The sequence below is a fragment of the Aquarana catesbeiana genome, linkage group LG01 (genome assembly GCF_042186555.1).
Source record: "Aquarana catesbeiana isolate 2022-GZ linkage group LG01, ASM4218655v1, whole genome shotgun sequence".
Classification (NCBI taxonomy): Eukaryota; Metazoa; Chordata; class Amphibia; order Anura; family Ranidae; genus Aquarana; species Aquarana catesbeiana.
Window position 1 is genome coordinate 810386203 of NC_133324.1, and position 23595 is coordinate 810409797.

A 23595-nucleotide genomic window follows, 5' to 3' on the forward strand; every position below is an offset into this window, starting at 1 on the left:
AAAGAGGGCCAAAAATACATTCCTGGGAATTACAGACCAGTTACCCTAAACATCAATAGTATGCAAGCTCTTGGAGGGGATGATAAGGGACTATATACAAGATTTTAGTAATGAAAACAGTATCATTAGCAGTAATCAGCATGGATTCATAAAAAAACATTCTTGCCAAACCAATCTACTAATCTTCTATGAGGATGCAAGTTGCCATCTAGATAAAGGAAGGCCCGTAGACGTGGTATATCTGGATTTTGCAAAAGCATTTGACACAGTTCCCCATAAACGTTTACTGTACAAAATAAGGTCTGTTGGCATGGACCATAGGGTGAGTACATGGATTGAAACCTGGCTACAAGGGCGAGTTCAGAGGGTGGTGATAAATGGGGAATACTCAGAATGGTCAGGAGTGGGTAGTGGGGTCCCACAGGGTTCTGTGCTGGGACCAATCCTATTTAATTTGTTCATAAACGACCTGGAGGATGGGATAAACAGTTCAATCTTCGTATTTGCGGATGATACTAAGCTAAGCAGGGCAATAATGTCTCCACAGGATGTGGAAACCTTGCAAGAAGATCTGAACAAATTAATGGGGTGGGCAACTACATGGCAAATGAGGTTTAATGTAGAAAAATGTAAAATAATGCATTTGGGTGGCAAAAATATGAATGCAATCTATACACTAGGGGGGAGAACCTCTGGGGGAATCTAAGATGGAAAAGGACCTGGGGGTCCTAGTAGATGATAGGCTCGGCAATGGCATGCAATGCCAAGCTGCTGCTAACAAGGCAAACAGAATATTGGCATGCATTAAAAAGGGATCAACTCCAGAGATAAAACGATAATTCTCCCGCTCTACAAGACTCTGGTCCGGCCACACCTAGAGTATGCTGTCCAGTTCTGGGCACCAGTCCTCAGGAAGGATGTGCTGGAAATGGAGTGAGTACAAAGAAGGGCAACAAAGCTAATAAAGAGTCTGGAGGATATTCGTTATGAAGAAAAGTTGCTAACACTGAACTTATTCTCTCTGGAGAAGAGACGCTTGTGAGGGGATATGATTTTAAATTTACAAATACTGTACTGGTGACCCCACAATAGGGATAAACCTTTTTTGCGGAAGGGAGCGGCAAGGATGTGGAATTCCCTTCCACAGGCAGTGGTCTCAGCGGGGGGGGGGGGGCAGCAATCGATAGTTTCAAAAAACTATTGGATAAGCACTTGAATGACCACAACATACAGGAATATACAATGTAATACGGACATATAATCACACACATTGGTTGGACTTGATGGACTTGTGTCTTTTTTCGGTCTCACCTACTATGTAACTACGTTAGCCAATTAGCATCCTCCTCAACTTATAAAATTACCAATGAAACACATTACCTGGACAGAAGGATGGTAGTTGGACAGGGCTAAGCACCATAGATGGTTCAAATCTCGGCCAGTTTAGCAGGGACCAGCCGAGATTCGAACCATTTATTGGCAGGCTGATTGTACCAAATTTGATTGTTGTACGACTTGGGTACAACGAGCATGTCAGATTTTCATGCGATTATTGAGGGTTATAGCCACTAGCAGTAATAATTGTGTTCACCTGGCAGGTACGCACAGCCCCCCCCCCCCCCCCCCCCCCCCCCCCCTCCGCAGAACACTATAGCTCCGTGGGAGGGAAATCAAGCAATTTTCTTTCCCGCAACCAGAAAATCACATTTTCTATGGCCAGCTTAAGTCAGAAACCAGGGAGGTACACAGATGAAGGTTTTCTGGCTAACAGTAGTAAACACTTTGCAGTACCCTGCTCTTAGCCAGGTTTGCCAATACAGATACAATACAGAAAATAAATACCTCACTCAGCTCATGTTGTCTTTGTAACTTCTTTTCAAATGTTGATTTCATTTGTGTGAGAAGCTCATACTGGAAGAAAAACACACAAGAACACAAACATGAAGACAAAATAGCAATGATATAATCCCAACAAACATGAGCTTTGTCACACTTACTTTGTCTAAAAGTGCCTGCCGTTTTGACTCTAGAATGGGCTCCAGCATAAGATTCTTTTCTAAAAGAGTAGGGCGGGGATGAAAAAAAAAAAAAATAGAGAAATTTGTAGACAGATTACACACAACATACAGCTGGAAGATAGATTTGACCATTCTTACTTGCTAGTTCCTCTATGTTTTTCACCAGGTCCTCCTTATCAAATATTATCTGTTTTAACTGTGGCAGGTTAACAAACTGTTCCAGAAGAACATCTTCCTGTTCAATCATTTCGGAGAGCTGGGACACACTGTAAGAGAAATATTAAATGACTGAAATTTCCAGCACAGAGATGGAGAACATGGGTATACAGATTTAATAAAATAGCCAAATATTTAGAAGAAAGCTCTGCCAAATGGGATAAGAAACGTTTTCTAAACATTTTAGCTGTTGCAAAAAGGACTTAAAAACATAAGTGCAGACAAAGAGGCAAAAAATTGCACTGCTGTTCGGCAAGTTTTCTAATAAAGACACCATTGTCAGCTTGTATACAAAGTTCTGACCATTTAAATTTTATCACTGCAGCCGAAGCAATACAGCTTAGTCACTTGGACTGAATAGCAATGGAGCAGAAGCTCCCTGGTGAGGTCATCTCTGTGCTTTCCCCTCCAATCATCAAGCTTCTTTTCTAGATCCACAGCACTGGATAATACAGTAAAGTCATATAGTGCTGTCCCTCCCTCTGCCAGTCTCAGTCTTGTTCAGTGTAAGATTGCAGGAGGCTATAACTAATCGTGGTACTATTTAAATTAAACATTTAAATATTTTTATTAAGTACACAAGTTAACTGGAAGCTTATATTTAATTAACACTCTGCATGGCTGTTAGTTGTCAGACTGGGCTGTGACCGACAGCCCCACCACCATCAGGACTCTATCAGCATGTGTTCATGTCAGGTCATGGTAAACACATGGCTTTGTCTGTAAACAGCTGTTAGTATATTTGTCTGTGCACTCACTGTGTATAGAAAAACTAGTCTTAGTGTTGTTGTCAAGTTAAAGTTGTACTAAAGTGAAAAACATTTCTTAACTTAATGCAGTCCTTGTATTAAGGTAAAAAACGTTTTCTATATCCCTCCCACCCCCACTTCCATGTGTGAAGGGGAAGAGAGGGAAGAATAGATTCAGTGCTGTGCACGGCTGCATCTATTCTCCCCTCTGCCTATTCACAGCACTTGAGCAGCAGCAGGAGCCATTGGCAATCAAATGCAGCGATAAGAAAGTTTGGGGGGGGGGGGGCATGGAGGGGGGCTGTGACACACAGCTCAAGAGCACGCAGACACTTTGTGCCTCCATAGCAAGCAGCTTGCTATGGGGACACACGAAGAAGAGGAGGAGCCAGAATCGCCGCCGGGGGACCCAAAAAGAGAGAGGAATGGGGCTGCTCTGTGCAATACCTCTGCAAAGAGCAGGGGAGTATAACATGTTTGTGATTTTGATTTAGGAACACTTTATCCAAGGCATCAATGACCACTGCATCCCTAGCAGCCTAAAACGTGTCTGTGGATGGTAATGGAGCTAATATGAGTCTTTTTAATGTGATAATTAGATATAACCAAACAGACAAGTAGAACTGGGATGATATTTAACCACTTCCCATCCCGCCCATTGTCATATGACGTCTGCAGATAGGATCTCCCATCCTGGGCGGGCGTCATATGACGTCCACGGCTTACCAGTAGTATAGGGGGCGCGCACGCCCGCCGCATCACTGAGGAGCCGGTGCGCATGCCCGACAGCTGTGATGTCCACCGGGCACCCGCGATCGCTCGTGACAGAGCAGGAACGTGGATCTGTGTGTGTAAACACACAGATCCACGTCCTGTCAGAGAGGAGACAGATCGTGTGTTCCTAGTATTATGGAACACCGATCAGTCTCCTCCCCTAGTCAGTCCCATTCCCCCCTAGTTAGAATCACTCCTTAGGTAACACATTTAACCCCCTGATCGCCCCCCAGTGTTAACTCCTTCCATGACAGTGACACTTACAGTGGGGCCAAAAAGTATTTAGTCAGCCACCAATTGTGCAAGTTCTCCCGCTTAAAAAGATGAGAGAGGCCTGTAATTGTCATCATAGGTATACCTCAACTATGAGAGACAAAATGTGGGAACAAATCCAGACAATCACATTGCCTGATTTTTGAAAGAATTTATTTGCAAATTATGGTGGAAAATAAGTATTTGGTCAATATCAAAAGTTCATCTCAATACTTTGTTATATATCCTTTGTTGGCAATGACAAAGGTCAAACATTTTCTGTAAGTCTTCACAAGGTTGTCACACACTGTTGCTGGTATGTTGGCCCATTCCTCCATGCAGATCTCCTCTAGAGCAGTGATGTTTTGGGGCTGTCACTGGGCAACACGGACTTTCAACTCTCTCCAAAGGTTTTCTATGGGGTTGAGATCTGGAGACTGGTTAGGCCACTCCAGGACCTTGAAATGCTTCTTACGAAGCCACTCCTTCGTTGCCCGGGCAGTGTGTTTGGGATCATTGTCATGCTGAAAGACCCAGCCATGTTTAATCTTCAATGCCCTTGCTGATGGGAGGAGGTTTGCACTCAAAATTTCACAATACATGGCCCCATTCATTCTTTCATGTACACGGATCAGTCGTCCTGTTCCCTTTGCAGAGAAACAGCCCCAAAGCATGATGTTGCCTCCCCCATGCTTCACAGTAGGTATGGTGTTCTTTGGTTGCAACTCAGCATTCTCTCTCCTGCAAACACGACGTGTTGTGTTTCTACCAAACAGTTCTACTTTGGTTTCATCTGACCATATGACATTCTCCCAATCCTCTTCTGGATCATCCAAATGCTTTCTAGCAAACGGTTTAAGCAGGGGGACATGTCTGGCACTGCAGGATCTGAGTCCCTGGTGGCGTAGTGTGTTACTGATGGTAACCTTTGTTACGTTGGTCCCAGCTCTCTGCAGGTCATTCGCTAGGTCCCCCCGTGTGGTTGTGGGATTTTTGCTCACTGTTCTTGTGATCATTTTGACCCCACGGGGTGAGATCTTGCGTGGAGCCCCAGATTGAGGGAGATTATCAGTGGTCTTGTATGTCTTCCATTTTCTAATTATTGCTCCCACAGTTGATTTCTTCACACCAAGCTGCAGATTGTTTTCCCAGCAGATTCAGTCTTCCCAGCCTGGTGCAGGTCTACAATTTTGTTTCTGGTGTCCTTCGACAGCTCTTTGGTCTTCACCATAGTGGAGTTTGGAGTGAGACTGTTTGAGGTTGTGGACAGGTGTCTTTTATACTGATAACAAGTTCAAACAGGTGCCATTAATACAGGTAATGAGTGGAGGACAGAGGAGCCTCTTAACCACTTAAGGACCGCCTAACGCCGATTTACGTCGGCAAGGCGGCACGGGCAGGCAAAATCACGTACATGTACGTGATTTGCCTCCCGCGGGTGGGGGGTCCGATCGGACCCCCCCCGGTGCCCGAGGCGGTCCCGTTTTGTCCCACGGCGATCGGAGGTGAGGGGGAGGCCATCCGTTCGTGGCCCCCCCCTCGCGATCGCCGCCGGCCAATCAGATTACTTCCTTTGCTGCTGTATGCTAAACAGCAGCAAAGGAAATGATGTCATCTCTCCTCGGCTCGGTATTCCGTTGCAGCGCCGAGGAGAGAAGACATCTATGTGAGTGCACCAACACTACACAACACAGTAGAACATGCCAGGCACACAAAACACCCCGATCCCCCCCCCGATCGCCCCCCAATCACCCCCCCCCTCCCTGTCACAAACTGACACCAGCAGTTTTTTTTTTTTTTTTTTTTTCTGATTACTGCATTGGTGTCAGTTTGTGACAGTTACAGTGTTGGGACAGTTAGTATTACCCCCCTTTAGGTCTAGGGTACCCCCCTAACCCCCCTAATAAAGTTTTAACCCCTTGATCACCCCCTGTCACCAGTGTCACTAAGCGATCATTTTTCTGATCGCTGTATTAGTGTCGCTGGTGACGCTAGTTAGTGAGGTAAATATTTAGGTTCGCCGTCAGCGTTTTATAGCGACAGGGACCCCCATATACTACCTAATAAATGTTTTAACCCCTTGATTGCCCCCTAGTTAACCCTTTCACCACTGATCACCGTATAACTGTTACGGGTGACGCTGGTTAGTTTGTTTATTTTTTATAGTGTCAGGGCACCCGCCGTTTATTACCGAATAAAGGTTTAGCCCCCCGGTCGCCCGGCGGTGATATGCGTCGCCCCAGGCAGCGTCAGATTAGCGCCAGTACCGCTAACACCCACGCACGCAGCATACGCCTCCCTTAGTGGTATAGTATCTGTACGGATCAATATCTGATCCGATCAGATCTATACTAGCGTCCCCAGCAGTTTAGGGTTCCCAAAAACGCAGTGTTAGCGGGATCAGCCCAGATACCTGCTAGCACCTGCGTTTTGTCCCTCCGCCCGGCCCACCCAAGTGCAGTATCGATTGATCACTGTCACTTACAAAACACTAAACGCATAACTGCAGCGTTCGCAGAGTCAGGCCTGATCCCTGCGATCGCTAACATTTTTTTTGGTAGCATTTTGGTGAGCTTGCAAGCACCAGCCCCAGGCAGCGTCAGGTTAGCGCCAGTACCACTGACACCCACGCACGCAGCATACACCTCCCTTAGTGGTATAGTATCTGATCGGATCAATATCTGGTCCAATCAGATCTATACTAGCGTCCCCAGCAGTTTAGGGTTCCCAAAAACGCAGTGTTAGCGGGATCAGCCCAGATACCTGCTAGCACCTGCGTTGTGCCCCTCCGCCCGGCCCAGCCCAGCCCACCCAAGTGCAGTATCGATCGATCACTGTCACTTACAAGGCACTAAACGCATAACTGCAGCGTTCGCAGAGTCAGGCCTGATCCCAGCGATCGCTAACAGTTTTTTTGGTAGCATTTTGGTGAACTAGCAAGCACCGTCCCCAGGCAGCGTCAGGTTAGCGCCAGTACCACTAACACCCACGCACGCAGCATACGCCTCCTTTAGTGGTATAGTATCTGAACGGATCAACATCTGATCCGATCAGATCTATACTGGCGTCCCCAGCAGTTTAGGGTTCCCAAAAACGCAGTGTTAGCGGGATCAGCCCAGATACCTGCTAGCACCTGCGTTTTGCCCTCCGCCCGGCCCAGCCCAGCCCACCCAAGTGCAGTATCGATCGATCACTGTCACTTACAAAACACTAAACGCATAACTGCAGCGTTTGCAGAGTCAGGCCTGATCCCTGCGATCGCTAACAGTTTTTTTGGAAGCTTTTTATTGAACTGGCAAGCACCAGCGGCCTAGTATACCCTGGTCGTAGTCAAACCAGCGCTGCAGTAACACTTGGTGACGTGGCGAGTCCCATAAGTGCAGTTCAAGCTGGTGAGGTGGCAAGCACAAGTAGTGTCCCGCTGCCACCAAAAAGACGAACACAGGCCGTCGTGCCCATAGTGCCCTTCCTGCTGCATTCGCCAATCCTAATTGGGAACACACCGCTTCTGCAGCGCCCGTACTTCCCCCATTCACATCCCCAACCAAATGCAGTCGGCTGCATGAGAGGCATTTTTATGTCCTCCTGAGTACCCCTACCCAACGAACCCCCCCAAAAAGATGTTGTGTCTGCAGCAAGCGCGGATATAGGCGTGACACCCGCTATTATTGTCCCTCCTGTCCTGACAATCCTGGTCTTTGCATTGGTGAATGTTTTGAACGCTACCATTCACTAGTTGAGTATTAGCGTAGGGTACAGCACTGCACAGACTAGGCACACTTTCACAGGGTCTCCCAAGATGCCATCGCATTTTGAGAGACCCGAGCCTGGAACCGGTTACCATTATAAAAGTTAGTTACAAAAAAAGTGTAAAAAAAAAAAAATATATATAAAATAAAAAAAAATAGTTGTCGTTTTATCGTTCTCTCTCTCTATTCTCTCTCTCTATTGTTCTGCTCTTTTTTTACTGTATTCTATTCTGCAGTGTTTTATTGTTATTGTTATTATGTTTTATCATGTTTGTTTTTCAGGTATGTAATTATTTATACTTTACTGTTTACTGTGCTTTATTGTTAACCATTTTTTTGTCTTCAGGTACACCATTCACGACTTTGAGTGGTTATACCAGAATGATGCTTGCAGGTTTAGGTATCATCTTGGTATCATTCTTTTCAGCCAGCGGTCGGCTTTCATGTAAAAGCAATCCTAGCGGCTAATTAGCCTCTAGACTGCCTTTACAAGCCGTGGGAGGGAATGCCCCCCCCCCCCACCGTCTTCCGTGTTTTTCTCTGGCTCTCCTGTCTCAACAGGGAACCTGAGAATGCAGCCGGTGATTCAGCCAGCTGACCATAGAGCTGATCAGAGACAAGAGTGGCTCCAAACATCTCTATGGCCTAAGAAACCGGAAGCTACGAGCATTTTATGACTTAGATTTCGCCGGATGTAAATAGCGCCATTGGGAAATTGGGGAAGCATTTTATCACACCGATCTTGGTGTGGTCAGATGCTTTGAGGGCAGAGGAGAGATCTAGGGTCTAATAGACCCCAATTTTTTCAAAAAAGAGTACCTGTCACTACCTATTGCTATCATAGGGGATATTTACATTCCCCGAGATAACAATAAAAATGATTTAAAAAAAAAAAAAAAAAAATGAAAGGAACAGTTTAAAAATAAGATAAAAAAGCAAAAAAATAATAAAGAAAAAAAAAAAAAAAAAAAAAAAAAAAAAAAAAAAGCACCCCTGTCGCCCCCTGCTCTTGCGCTAAGGCGAACACAAGCGGCGGTCTGTCGTCAAACGTAAACAGCAATTGCACCATGCATGTGAGGTATCGCCGCGAAGGTCAGATCGAGGGCAGTAATTTTTGCAGTAGACCTCCTCTGCAAATCTAAAGTGGTAACCTGTAAAGGCTTTTAAAGGCTTTTAAAAATGTATTTATTTTGTTGCCACTGCACGTTTGTGCGCAATTGTAAAGCATGTCATGTTTGGTATCCATGTACTCGGCCTAAGATCATCTTTTTTATTTCATCAAACATTTGGGCAATATAGTGTGTTTTAGTGCATTAAAATTTAAAAAAGTGTGTTTTTTCCCCAAAAAATGCGTTTGAAAAATCGCTGCACAAATACTGTGTGAAAAAAAAAAATGAAACACCCACCATTTTAATCTGTAGGGCATTTGCTTTAAAAAAATATATAATGTTTGGGGGTTCAAAGTAATTTTCTTGCAAAAAAAAAAAACTTTTTCATGTAAAAAATAAGTGTCAGAAAGGGCTTTGTCTTCAAGTGGTTAGAAGAGTGGGTAATGTGTGACATAAGCTTCTAAATGTTGTGCATAAAATGCCAGGACAGTTCAAAACCCCCCCAAATGACCCCATTTTGGAAAGTAGACACCCCAAGCTATTTGCTGAGAGGCATGTCGAGTCCATGGAATATTTTATATTGCGACACAAGTTGCGGGAAAGAGACAAATTTTTTTTTTTTTTTTTTTTTTTTTGCACAAAGTTGTCACTAAATGATATATTGCTCAAACATGCCATGGGAATATGTGAAATTACACCCCAAAATACATTCTGCTGCTTCTCCTGAGTACGGGGATACCACATGTGTGAGACTTTTTGGGAGCCTAGCCGCGTACGGGACCCCGAAAACCAAGCACCGCCTTCAGGCTTTCTAAGGGCGTGAATTTTTGATTTCACTCTTCACTGCCTATCACAGTTTCGGAGGCCATGGAATGCCCAGGTGGCACAAACCCCCCCCAAATGACCCCATTTTGGAAAGTAGACACCCCAAGCTATTTGCTGAGAGGTATAGTGAGTATTTTGCAGACCTCACTTTTTGTCACAAAGTTTTGAAATTTGAAAAAAGAAAAAAAAAAAAAGTTTTTTCTTGTCTTTCTTCATTTTCAAAAACAAATGAGAGCTGCAAAATACTCACCATGCCTCTCAGCAAATAGCTTGGGGTGTCTACTTTCCAAAATGGGGTCATTTGGGGGGGTTTTGTGCCACCTGGGCATTCCATGGCCTCCGAAACGGTGATAGGCAGTGAAGAGTAAAATCAAAAATTCACGCCCTTAAAAACGCTGAAGGCGGTGATTGGTTTTCGGGGCCCCGTACGCGGCTAGGCTCCCAAAAAGTCCCACACATGTGGTATCCCCATACTCAGGAGAAGCAGCTAAATGTATTTTGGGGTGCAATTCCACATATGCCCATGGCCTGTGTGAGCAATATATCATTTAGTGACAACTTTGTGGCAAAAAAAAAAAAAAAAAAGTGTCACTTTCCCGCAACTTGTGTCAAAATATAAAATATTCCATGGACTCAATATGCCTCTCAGCAAATAGCTTGGGGTGTCTACTTTCCAAAATGGGGTCATTTGGGGGGGGGGGGGTTGTGCCACCTGGGCATTCCATGGCCTCCGAAACTGTGATAGGCAGTGAAGAGTGAAATCAAAAAGTTACACCCTTAGAAATCCTGAAGGCAGTGATTGGTTTTCGGGGTCCCATACGCGGCTAGGCTCCCAAAAAGTCCCACACATGTGGTATCCCCGTACTCAGGAGAAGTAGCTGAATATATTTTGGGGTGCAATTCCACATAGGCCCATGGCCTGTGTGAGCAATATATCATTTAGTGACAACTTTTTGTAAATATTTTTTTTTTGTCATTATTCAATCACTTGGGACAAAAAAAATAAATATTCAATGGGTTCAACATGCCTATCAGCAATTTCCTTGGGGTGTCTACTTTCCAAAATGGGGTCATTTGGGGGGGTTTTGTACTGCCCTGCCATTTTAGCACCTCAAGAAATGACATAGGCAGTCATAAACTAAAAGCTGTGTAAATTCCAGAAAATGTACCCTAGTTTGTAGACGCTATAACTTTTGCGCAAACCAATAAATATACGCTTATTGACATTTTTTTTTACCAAAGACATGTGGCCGAATACATTTTGGCCTAAATGTATGACTAAAATTGAGTTTATTGGATTTTTTTTATAACAAAAAGTAGAAAATATCATTTTTTTTCAAAATTTTCGGTCTTTTTCCGTTTATAGCGCAAAAAATAAAAACTGCAGAGGTGATCAAATACCATCAAAAGAAAGCTCTATTTGTGGGAAGAAAAGGACGCAAATTTCGTTTGGGTACAGCATTGCATAACCACGCAATTAGCAGTTAAAGCGACGCAGTGCCAAATTGGAAAAAGACCTCTGGTCCTTAGGCAGCATAATGGTCCGGGGCTCAAGTGGTTAAAGAAGAAGACACAGGACTGTGAGAGCCAGGAATCTTGCTTGTTTGTAGGTGACCAAATACTTATTTTCCACCATAATTTGCAAATAAATTCATGTTATTGTCTGGATTGGTTTCCACATTTTGTCTCTCACAGTTGAGGTATACCTACAATGACAATTACAGGCCTCTCATCTTTTTAAGTGGGAGAACTTGCACAATTGGTGGCTGACTAAATACTTTTTTGCCCCACTGTGTACAGTAATCAGTGCATATTCATAGCACTGATTGCTGTATAAATGTCAATGGTCTCAAAACATTGTCCAAAGTGTCCGATCTGTCCGCCGCAATGTCACAGTCACGATAAAAAAAAAAAAAAAAAAAAAAAAAAAAAAAATCGCAGATCACCGCCATTACTATATAATAAAAATGCCATGAATCAATAACCTATTTTGTAGGCGCTATAACTTTTACGTAATCCAATCAATATACGCTTATTGCAAATTTTTTTTACCAAAAATATGAAGAAGAAAATATATCGGCCTAAACTGAGGAAAACATTTTTTCTTTTTTTTAAAAATTGGGATATTTATTATAGCAAAAAGTACAAAAAATATTGTGTTTTTTTCAAACTTGTCGCTCTTTTTTTGTTTATAGAGCAAAAAATAGAAACTGCAGAGGTGATCAAATACCACCAAAAGAAAGCTCTATTTGTGGGAAAAAAAAAAAAAAAAAAGAGACAAATGTCATTTGGGTACAGTGTTGCATGACTATGGCAACTGTCATTGAAAAAAAAAAAAAAAAAAAAAAAGCGCAAAACTTTTTTTTTTTTTTTTTTAAAGATTTGGATAGAGTGCAGAGGGATTAAAACACCTTTCAGGTTTTTATTGCTGTCTGTGTCCCTGTTAGGGAGATTCACCCTCTGTATTTGTCCCGTTTACCGTCAAAGTGAAAGATTTTGAGTTGTCCCCAGAACAGTAATACAGGGGAAATCTTTCAGTGGGGACAATAGTTCTGTTCACCCTGGAGACAACCAGAAATTTCCTCACTTCCTGTTATGACAATCGGACAGGAATTGAAGGTAAATCTCTCAAAATAGAACACAGACAGAAAAAAAAAAAAAAATGACATGACATGACAAAGGTTTCACCTAGATTCCTACGTTAATGGCATTATATTCATGCTTACATACACTAGAAAAAAAGGACAGGACACCTTTGTGGAGATGGATTGCAAGAGTACAGCATGTGCACAACTTTACAAGATAAAATAACCATATTACGTACTATACACACTATACATATTTCTTAAGCATTTTTCTACTTCTTTTAAAGAAAAAATTCAATTTTCTAATATTCTTAAACAAAAATAAAGAGCAATATTTAAATGTTCTTAGTAATCTGCATCACAAATTTTAATCAAGCTCCATGAATGTTGTTTTACACGCAAAATGCAATTATTATGACACTTAATGAAATACAATTGGTGCTATGATATGAAACAAATAGCGTAAATAAAAGAACCCAAAATTCATATTTCCTTCAGTAAAAACCTAGCAATTAAATCTCTACATTCAAGGCAACCTCCACTGACAGTTCAATAAACATTTTCATAAACAGTTACCTTAATTCCGAGAGTTCAGGAAAAGTATCGGGGAGATCAGGCATCTTGTATGTAAAGCCGTTAATGCCCACCTAAACATAAATACAAACAAAACATATGTATTAATTGGGATTCTTTGGCAACAAAAACCTCCATCCAAAACACTTTTTTAAGGTGATGAGGCAGTCTGTGTGTAGTTATAACAACTTCTGCAGCAAGAACAGTCTTGCACAATATCGCTAATCATCGTCTCACTGCCTGCGAAAACTTGGTGCCTGCTCCCCAGGGTGAGAGGAGGAGATCTTCAGAGGAACTTTGTTTCGAAGAACTCTTAACATTTAGGCTTGGTTCACACTGGAAACGGCCGCGGATTGCACAGGAACGCTGTGCGTCCCTGTTCGCCATTTCAGGGACAAAATTTTTGCCTGAATTCGGCCCTGAAAAGGAGCCAAAGACGCACAGCGTTTCTGTGCAAGCCGCTCAGCAGCCAACCCAGAGATATGCGAGCTGGCTCCAAAGAGAGCCGGTCACAAGCTCCTGCTATGCAAATTGGATGCGGGGAAATTCGCATAGGTGTGAACACAGCCTTATACACAGTCTGATCCTTTTACCCTCTAAAAGAAAATATGTTACTCCGGCATTTTATATTTCTGATAGGTGTCTGTTGCACTATGTACTTGTATTAAAAACTGTTTGCTTCCTTCGTGTGAAATACCTGGTGATCCTTCCAGTACCCCTGCTTTCCTATTGCAAACTGACCATGCCAGGGCATGGAACCACATCCAACCCAGCATTGTCAGTTTGCTTCTTTTCATTCTACTTGGGAGCAAAGCCTGTCTGTATTTCAATGGTCAAACTTCTGTGGACATGCCCCCCTACACAGCTCTTCACTTGGAGATCAATATACTGTGGTTTCTCTGCCTCCTGCTGACAAGCCCCCCACCCAGTTACTCAGTGTTTCTGTATCTGCATTTTACCCAAGACTGTGCTCCATTCAAGCTGTTGCTGCTATGCCCTCCCCCCATTGTTATAAAGAATCTCTGCTCCCACCTCTATAAGCCCCTTATGCAGCTGTGGGGGGAAAAAAAAAAAAAAAAAAAAAAAAAAAAAAAAAGGTACACACACTTTTTTTTTTTTGTTTAATTGAATGGGTTGTTTTCCAAGGTAAAAACACACACACATACTTTAACTACCTTACACAATAATACATCCCATAGAGGACTCGATACCCACCATCATCACAGATTGTGGAATAGGGTAATGGCTACAGCTGTGCTATTTTGGTCAGCAGAACACAATGTGTTGTACATGTATGGCCGGCTTAAAGAAAAAAGTCATCACTTTCATCTGTACTGTTTATTATGTAAAGTGAGCAGGAGAAGTCTAAAATTAGATGTGGCACACACAATATCTGAAATAGCACAATTGGCCTCCATCTCCCAATTCCAGTTTGTAAACCACAGCTATACACATTTCTCAGACTGTATACTCACTTCAGAAGTGGGGACGGGTAGAGGCAAATCACTTATTAAGCCGTAGGAAGGGGCAGCAGGTTTGGCAGTGTTGTAGCTTGAAGAACCTGTCTCTGATATCGGGACTGATCGATTTGTTTCTTGTGTGGGGAAGGATGGCAGAAAAGGAAAGCCTGAAGAAGGAGGGTAAGGAGGATGCCCCGTGGTACCGCTGTACAAGCTAAAAGAAAAAATAAGAAAAAAGTTGTTAGAATTTGCACTGGGATTTATATTATCCTACATAAAGCATTCAACACACACACACACACACACACACACACACCAGGATCTACGGAGCATTACTTACACTCTTATAACTCACATTAAACATTACAATCATTACAATTTCTGGTGTGGGGAAGTGTTGCTTTATTTTCCTTTAACTGCTGACAGGTTTGCTTTAAAGCTCATCTGTCAGCCATTTTTTTTTTAATTAAAAAAGAAAAAAAAAAAAAAAGGGGGTTTGGGAGATTTTACCTTACTCCCTTTATTTATGATCAAACAGAAAGTGGGGACATCTCACTAGTGGGGACAAGAAAAGAAAAAAAAAAGTGTGACAAGGGTTCCAGACAATTCCCCACTCTACATTAGAAAAAAAGATTTTTAAATCTTTTTACTTTTGCGATTCCAGTGATCACGTAACAAGTATTGGGAAGATCTGCCTATATGCTACAGTAACAGCAAAATATTCCAGTAAGAATATCGAGAGCTGAGCAATCATCGTCCTGTGATCAATTCGTTCTCAGGCTTAGGTAGGCCATAGATGGTGCAAATTTCTTTTCTACAACCACGGGTTGCAGGAAAGAAATTCAAACTATTCCCCTCATATACACAGACAGTGCTGACAGGGAAATCCCTCTTGCCGAGACATTGTGTTCTCCTGGCGGTGGGGCAGGGGAAGCTAGCCCCAGCAGAAGGTGATTATTGCTAGCGATAATCGCAAGTAAATCTGCCAGGCTGGTTGTATCCAAGTTGATTGCTTAGCTTTGTACATTCAGCCTGCCCATACACAGTTCCAATCTCAGCCAGTGCCTGCTGAACCAGGCCGAGATTTGAACCATCTATGGCAGGACTTAGTTTTTTTTTATTAACGCTGTTAATAACACTGTTTATAGACAGATCAAATTTTGATCGATCAACTCGAGTACAACCAGCCTGACAGATTTACTTGTGATTATATACAGCCGCTAGCAATAATCACTGACTGACCCCTCCGAGAGAACACAATTTCTTGGCAGGAGGGATTCCCCTGTCAGCACTGTCTGTGTTGATGGGGGAATCATGTAAATTTCTTTCCTGCAACCCAACTTTGCAGGGAAGAAATTTACACAGTTTATGGCCTGCCTAACCCCATACATCTCCTTACTAACAGTGCAGAATGCTGGGAAATTTGCATTTGTAGTGAATTGCTCCACACTGTAATCTGTCCTTAGCAGCAGTCTGAAGAAAAGGTAAACAAACGTTTAACACAGAGTTACCCTAAAATCCTATTAGAATACCAAAGATGTTAAGCTGCGGATGAGGTTATTGACAGGCTAAGTAAGGATGAAGTTCAGCTTTCTGCTCTGCAGGGACCTGGGGTTAACATCAATCTTCCACTCCTAGTGTGGCTGCCATAAACAGATCAGGATATAAACACTCCAGTCTCATTTACTAGACACCTGATTTAAAGTGGCAGTACACAGTATCTAGAATATGGAGCAGCAATGATAAGAGCAATGTAAACAAAATACAATATTTGGAGATCATACACAAAACAGGCAAAATGTGAACACAGATTAGACCTCATAAGCAGTTCACTCCAATGGCTGACTTGCTGCCTGCTTTATTCATGTATGTCTTAAACGAGTCAGACCAAATAGAGTTGTCATTACAACTGAGGCAGATGAATCCACTGGCTTCTAACATCTTGCAGAAACTTTGGTTGCTGTGGCCACCACACTTACCCTGATCCACCTCTGGTGGTGATGGACAATAAAAGGACAACCACTGAAAAATCTTGCCCATGGTGTCCTATTTGATCCATTAGTGTCTACCCTACTCACATTTTCATAATAGACCAGTTTATCTAATCTCCTATGTATAAATGCTGGGGATCTCTTAATGCATGTTAAAAGATTTTCCACCAAAAACGGTAGTTTACCCAGCCAAGCAAATTACAGACTCTAGAACAGTGATGGCGAACCTTGGCACCCCAGATGTTTTGAAACTACATTTCCCATGAAGCTCATGCACTCTGCAGTGTAGTTGAGCATCATGGGAAATGTAGTTTCAAAACATCTTGTGTGCCAAGGTTCACCATCACTGCTCTAGAAACTTGCTAGTCAGCAGACTGGCCATAGCTCTAGTACTGTTAGAAACTGGATTTGGAATACAACAGTTAACACTTTAGTACCCATCATAAAACCTTAAAGTGGTTGTAAAGGCAAAAGGTTTTTTCATCCTAATGCACTCTATGCATTAAGATAAAAAAGACTTCTGTGTGCAGCAGTCCCCCTCAGTCCCCCCAATACTTACCTGAGCCCCATCTCCATCCAACGATGTCCATGAGTGCATCGGCCCTCCTGATGAGACACAGCAGTGGTACCATTGGCTCCCGCTGCTGTCAAACACAGTTAGCCAACGAGGAGACAGAGGGGGTGGGGCCAAACCACGGCTCTGTGTTTGAACGGATACACAGAGCTCCAGCTTGGGTGCTCCCTTAGCAAGCTGCTTGCTGTGAAGACACTCAACAGTGGGGAGGGGCCAGGAGCTCCAGCTAGGGACCCAAGAAGAGGAGGATCTGGGTTGCCCTGTGCAAAACCACTGCATAGGGCAGGTAAGTATAACATGTCTGTTATTTATATAAATAAAAACCACACACAAGACTTTACACTCACTTTAAACTTTAGGCAAAATTATGTTATACCTTTAGAGAGATTATTTACGCACTTATTTTACTTTACTCAATGTAAAGAAAGCAAAATAATTCAAAGCTATTTGCACACAAAGGATTAAAGGTACCCCAGTTAACATTTATAAGATTGTGTAAAAAGCAGAGCCTTAGAAAAGGTATATCGAAACCCGCTGCTCCTCTGAACAGCGATCTACTTTTGAGAGGCGATTGACAGGCAGTGAGGAGGCGATGCAACACCACATATTTGCTAAATGTGATTGAGGCGCGTTTATGGTGTTTCCCCATTCACTTAAACGGGTTGCATTCAGCAGGCTTGCCGCCTGTAATATTTTGGATATTTTTTGGCATCTGAACACCCTCATCCACTGCAGCTTGGGGGGGGGGGGCTAAAAACATGGCTCAACTGCATGTCTAAACTTGGCCTTAGACTAATAAATCTACAGCTTAAAATGCCCAAAACTAATAATTTAAAAGTAAGCAGAGGAATATTAAAAAGGAAGCTGACATGTACAATTAAAAATCACTTCTGCAGCGCTCACATTAGATGGCCCAATAATCAGAAGGAATTTGGTAGCCATTTAGGCTCTACTCAAAATGAATGTATTACTTTGGTTAAAAAAAAAAAAAAAAAATATGAAGGGTTCCTTCCAAACACACAACTGCAGTAGAAACTACATTCCACTGCTAGAACAAAGTGGCAATCGATTCCACAAGCACAGTGTTTCTATTATCAATAAAACAAACCACTATTACTTACTAAGGAAACGTGCCTGAAGCTGGGGCTAGCGTTGGAGGATTCTTCCAAAACTCTTCTAACAAATTCTGCACTATTTTCCCAAGATCAGAGTGCATAGTAAACTGAGGAAAGAAACCAATAAGTAAATTGTTTGCATATATAAAAGAAAAAAAATAGACCGTCCCACCTGAAGTTAATAGGGCTGAGAGACCTTTCACAGGTACTCACCTGCATTCATAGCTGTACTGTAGCTTCCATGAATGAAAATCGATCTATGAATGGAGGAAAGGTAGATGAAGTAAAGGTCCGCCTCCTCCATTCATAGTCCGCTTTTCATTCAGGGAGGGGGGAAAGAGGACAGAGGATTTTAACCAGGACAGCGGACACCAGCACAAATGACATTTTAGATTAAATGCAAGTACTGACCCTTGTGCTGATTTTTTTTTTTTCACGAAAGTTTTACCCAAATTTAGACTTTAATGCTAATCACTGAAGTATTACAGCATTGATTAAAGGGAATATATAACAATTTTTATACATTTTCTATTTTTTTTAAACTTTTTTTTTTTTTTTTTTTTTTCAGTCTGGCAAATATCAAATAAGCAAAATAATATTTTGGTCTCCTTTTCAATCTTCATGAGACTGCTTAGTAGGAGGTTGTAAAAAGCCTGTTACTAAAGCCGGCCATACACGAGCATGCAAAGCCCGGGATTACATAGCAGGGAGGGCCATGCAGGGGGCACTTTACCGGTCTGTGTAGAAGCATTCGGGTGGCAGTGCAGCCACCTGAATGCTTCCACCTGACAAAAAAGCCCTGCCGTTTGCCCGGAGCAGGGTTAAGTGTTACAAAAATCTACCTGCCCAATGTCTGGAACTGCATGTCCCGCGTGTCGGGCGATATAAATTGTGCATTGCAGTGAATAGGCTGACAAAAGTCCAGGCGCCAGGACGCAATTGCTAGTCGCCATGGCGACCTGGCGCCTGGGATTTGTCGAGCCCTGAGCTAAACTAGTACTTGGATTTACATGTTTTGCAATTACTTTCAATATAATACTGTATTACATAAGCAATTTTGTCAACAGTTTACCAACTTAGGCATAGTAGTCTAGGTCAGTGATGGCAAACCTTGGCACCCCAGATGTTTTGGAACCACATATCCCATGATGCTAATGCACTCTGCAGTGTAGTTGAGCATTATGGGAAAGGTAGTTCCAAAATATCTGGGGTGCCAAGATTTGCCATCACTGGTCTAGGTTCACCTTAATGCGGTGCCGGAAAACCGCGATCTGTGCGCGTTTCCCTCACTGCATTCAAATCACACTGCCCTTGCAATCTGTAGCAGGTGTCAGTGCAATCCTAACGAAACCCCAAATGCAGCTTGCAAATGCAGTGTGTTTGCCGGCACCAGATAGCATTGTACAAACCATGCGATCCAGTTGCAGTGCAATCCCAAAATTGGTGCATGCACAACTTTGGTGCGATTTGAGCCCATTCAAAATTGATGGGCTCAAATCGAATCGCACTAAATTGCATGTGAATTGAACAGAAACGTGGTGCGGTCAATCAGTGTGCCTTGTTTTTACATAATTGTTCTAAAGCCAGCATTCAGAGATCAAACTCCCATCCCAATTTAAGCTACAGCTCCTTAGGGCTGTATTGGTGGCATCACAATAACATGGCGTCAACTCTTGGGATTATTCACTGCAGGCAGTCCCCATAGGAGGGGCAAACAAGTGTTGTTATGGAGCTACAGTGCACTTCGAGTCTCCATAGCTATTCTTCATCCTAGGCTGCAACTTCTCAAAACAGGAAGCATTTTTAAAACACACTGTTGTACACATACACACACACACACAATTTGTTTTGCAACATTGATCAAACAGTTCAACACCAACATAAAAAAACCACACACATTGTTTACTAAAGGACATGTGACATTTGTGCCTTGTGTGTCCACTAGATGATGTCTAATTGGAGGAAAGACCGTGATGACTGGTTTCTCTTGAGGAAATTGTGGAGGGAGCAAGCTGCAAAAGGAAAAATAATGTTTTAGAAGGTTTGGTATAATGCAACAATCACATACTGAGAACACATGCAAATAAAAAAAAAAAAAGCAGACATTGATGGCAGCATTTCCTGCAGCTTTGGGTGCAGCTTTTGGGTCAAATCTTTGATCAATCATTCAATACATCTTTTGCATAATGAGAATCGGTGAGAGCCCCACTATTAGGGATAACTGATAATTTAGTGGCTTTGATGCAGGAATGAGCAGTCTCTCTACTGATGGTCCCACTGGGGAGGGTTTATGATTATCTGGCAGTAAAACCTATGGTACATTGGGCTATACTACTATTTATTTGCTTATTGCCTCATTTTTCTGAAGTGGATAGCAAAACGCTTGGTTTGATACATAATACCAGTGCCTTGTTCATCCATCACACCATAATAAAATGTACTACTTTATTTTATAGCAACAGAAAGATTACTGAACTTTTTATACCATAGCACACATTGAATTCATAGTTTTTTTCCTCATTGACAAAGTTTTACCTCACACTTTTTTTCCCCCATATTGGAATGTCCTATTAAAGGACTATGACAATCTAACAGATGAAGGTTTATGTGTACACCAGACACCTACAATGCCACCTTTTATCCCAGGGAAGCAATAGTACAGGACCTGAAAAAGTTGACCAGGAAACTTTCCCACCAACTTAAAGTGATTGTAAAGTCTCTTTTTTTTTTTTAAATTAAAATAACAAAGATGTTATACTTACCTGCTCTGTGCAGTGATTTTGCACAGAGTAGCCCGGATCATCCTCTTTGCTGGAGCTCTTGGCCCCTCCCTCCTGTTGAGTGCCCCCACACCAAGCAGCTTGCTATGGGGGCACACGAGCCAAGCTACAGCTCTGTGTATCCATTCAGACATGGAGCTGTGGTATGTCTACACCCTCTCCATCTCCTGATTAGTTAACTGAGTTTGCTTGACAGCAGCGGGAGCCAATGGCTGAAACACAGCAGTGGCGCCAATCAGGAGAGAGAGTCCCGGACGGCTAAGGCATTCATGGACATTGTAACGATAGAGATGGGGCTCAGGTAAGTATTGGGAAGGCTTTTTATCTTAATGCATAGAATGCATTATGACAAAAAAAACCTTCTGAGTTTACAACCACTTTAAAGCCTGGTACACACTAAATATGTTTGTTTTTGTTCAACCCAGCCAGCTGAAGAAAAAAAAAAAAAACAAAAAACAAAAAACAACTGACAGATCACAGTACTAACACAACTGATGTGCTATTGTATTCTGACAGGGAGTCCGCCCCCTGCCAGGACACACTGATCAGCGATTGCAGCCAGCACGGATAGGATGCCAGTTTTCCAGCATGCCCGTTCAACAGAAGCTGGTCATGAGACTGGCTTCTGTTGGACAGGGAGCTGTACACACAGGCCGAAAGTTGTCCGGGTCCTGCCGAACCGACCATTTTTGGTCCGTGTGTACCCAAGCGTTAGCCTGACTGACGATGTGCAACCCAAAAAAACAATTATAGATCTCTTTATCCAATTAACTCAAGGTGCCATACAATGGCCCCTCCTTATCCTTCTTTACCATTCAGTGTTGTCTGCTCCTGGACACACACGATCTGCTTGTCTTCAACAAGTCATGGACTTGGAGTTGGAGATCTCTTACCAAAGCACTTTGAAATATCCAAACTACAAAGCCCAATCCAGGAATACCAAAACTTGGAGAAAGCTGTAAAAGCAGTTTTCTCCACTCATAAGCGATACTCTGGAGTCCCACACTCCACATACGTGCAGACCCTGTGTGTTTTCTACAACCATTTTCACAGTGGCAGGGTTAGCACTGTCACACTATGCAGAATCACAGTAATTTATGTGCTTGCACCAGAACTGACTTACAAACTGAATGTCAGCCATTGGCAGTCTCCAGACCATCATCCTGAACAGGTAATTTGTCTTGTGATATATTCACTTTGAGGCCAAATGTCACTTCTAGGCTTTATTTCTTAATTTAGCCCTTGTACAATGAATTGAACACTGACAGATGTATGACACAAGGAAAGAAAAATGCAGAGCCGATAGATGTATACGTCAAATTAGTGCATATCCGGACAGTTACCTATAGGCTACTCTCAGCCTATAAAACTAAGATTTGCAAGTAGTAGCTGACATTATACGATATTGATTCAGAAGTGTTAGCAGCAACAATCCCCTTCAGTAGCAACCTCCTGAAGTGCATATACAAATGGCAACTTTTACAGTATCTGAATATCCACAGACATGCTTACTACAATGCAATACTTGCACTTGATGAGAGGTTGCTTGGGACCAGAGCACAAAAATAAGTCTGTGTAGCTCTTATAACAATATGTAACTCACTGCAGCAAGATTTTCTTATTTTGTCCCTCCACCTGCCTCTTATAAAAATGATAAAAAAAAAAAAATGCATTATAAGGGTTACCTCCTTGTTCATTTTTGTGCTGCAAGATAGAAGGCCGGGCCCCATGCAAATATATGCCACTGGTCTCTGCCAGTTCAGTTCCCAAATACCTGGAAGAGACGGGCTGTGCACCTGCACATGCATCAGATCTTGTAAAATGGCACCGGAAGAGGAGTAGGGGTTAGGACATTCATGCATTGGTTAAGTTCAACTTTAAATGAGAACTCCGGGAAAAAAATTAAATTTCAACATGTAGTGGGGCTGTGCTCGCCCTGCATGGGTTAACTACTCGTTTGCATCTGGGGGATTGCGGAACCAGAGATATGCTAACCTAATCCGCCAAGTGCAGGACTGGTTCCAGCCACTCCTGCCCCCCACCCCCTGCACGCTAGGGGTCTTGTGAATGGACTGTCCCTGATGTCATCATGCCCATAGACTGGCTCTGGACGTGAGGACAGCAGGAACAGTCAACCGCTGGATGTGGGGGAGCGTGGTTTTTCAGGAGGATCGAAGGACTGGGTAAGTACAGCTTTTCCTTTTACCCCTAGACAAAATGATCAGTTAACCCATGCAGTGCTGACAGAGCCCCACTGCATGGGAGAAAAAAAAATTTCATGTAGTTCTTTAAAGTGGATATAAACCCCATTCATGAAATTTGATTGGGCACATATCTGCAGCGTTTTCTCATTGCTCTCCAAAACCCTAAGCCCTGTGGCTTTCTCCTTCTCTGTTCTTCTGTTATAGGCATGATAACTTCTGACAAGTTCTCCATAAAACGTGCCCAAATTTTGTATTGGGGTGGGTGTTATAAATAGATTAGCAGAGAGCTGGTCTATTTACAGCCCAGCTCTGCAAGTTTCTGCCTATGGGGGGGGGGGGGGGGGGGGGGCTTTTTGTCCAATCAGCTGTCTCACAGTGTATGGCAAGAATCCACACCCACTGGTGAATCAGGGAGAAAATTCTAACAGGATGTGCACTTTCTAAAGTATATAAAGCTGAAGAGAGCAATTATACATGTAAAACTTATGTAGGAGGATTTGTTTCATCTCTGTGTATCATCTGAGGCTGTTCACTTCACTGTGATGTAAAGTGCAGCGCTGAGATATGCAAACAAATAAACGTGCAATAAATGATAAAAATATAGAAATGACTGACACCAAT

General features: G+C 42.7%; 1 protein-coding gene across 1 annotated transcript in view; it reads right to left on the reverse strand.

The window, feature by feature from the left end:
* The window catches only part of VPS37A (VPS37A subunit of ESCRT-I), a 58662-nt gene that overhangs the window by 17529 nt on the left and 17538 nt on the right, over nucleotides 1–23595 (reverse strand). Inside the window, exons 3-9 of the mRNA XM_073608101.1 lie at nucleotides 19888–20002; nucleotides 17997–18097; nucleotides 14326–14524; nucleotides 12854–12924; nucleotides 2157–2284; nucleotides 1998–2056; nucleotides 1843–1911 (exon numbers count right to left, since the gene is read on the reverse strand). Coding sequence (XP_073464202.1) covers nucleotides 1843–1911; nucleotides 1998–2056; nucleotides 2157–2284; nucleotides 12854–12924; nucleotides 14326–14524; nucleotides 17997–18097; nucleotides 19888–20002 — 742 coding nt within the window. The remainder of the gene's footprint in view (nucleotides 1–1842; nucleotides 1912–1997; nucleotides 2057–2156; nucleotides 2285–12853; nucleotides 12925–14325; nucleotides 14525–17996; nucleotides 18098–19887; nucleotides 20003–23595) is intronic.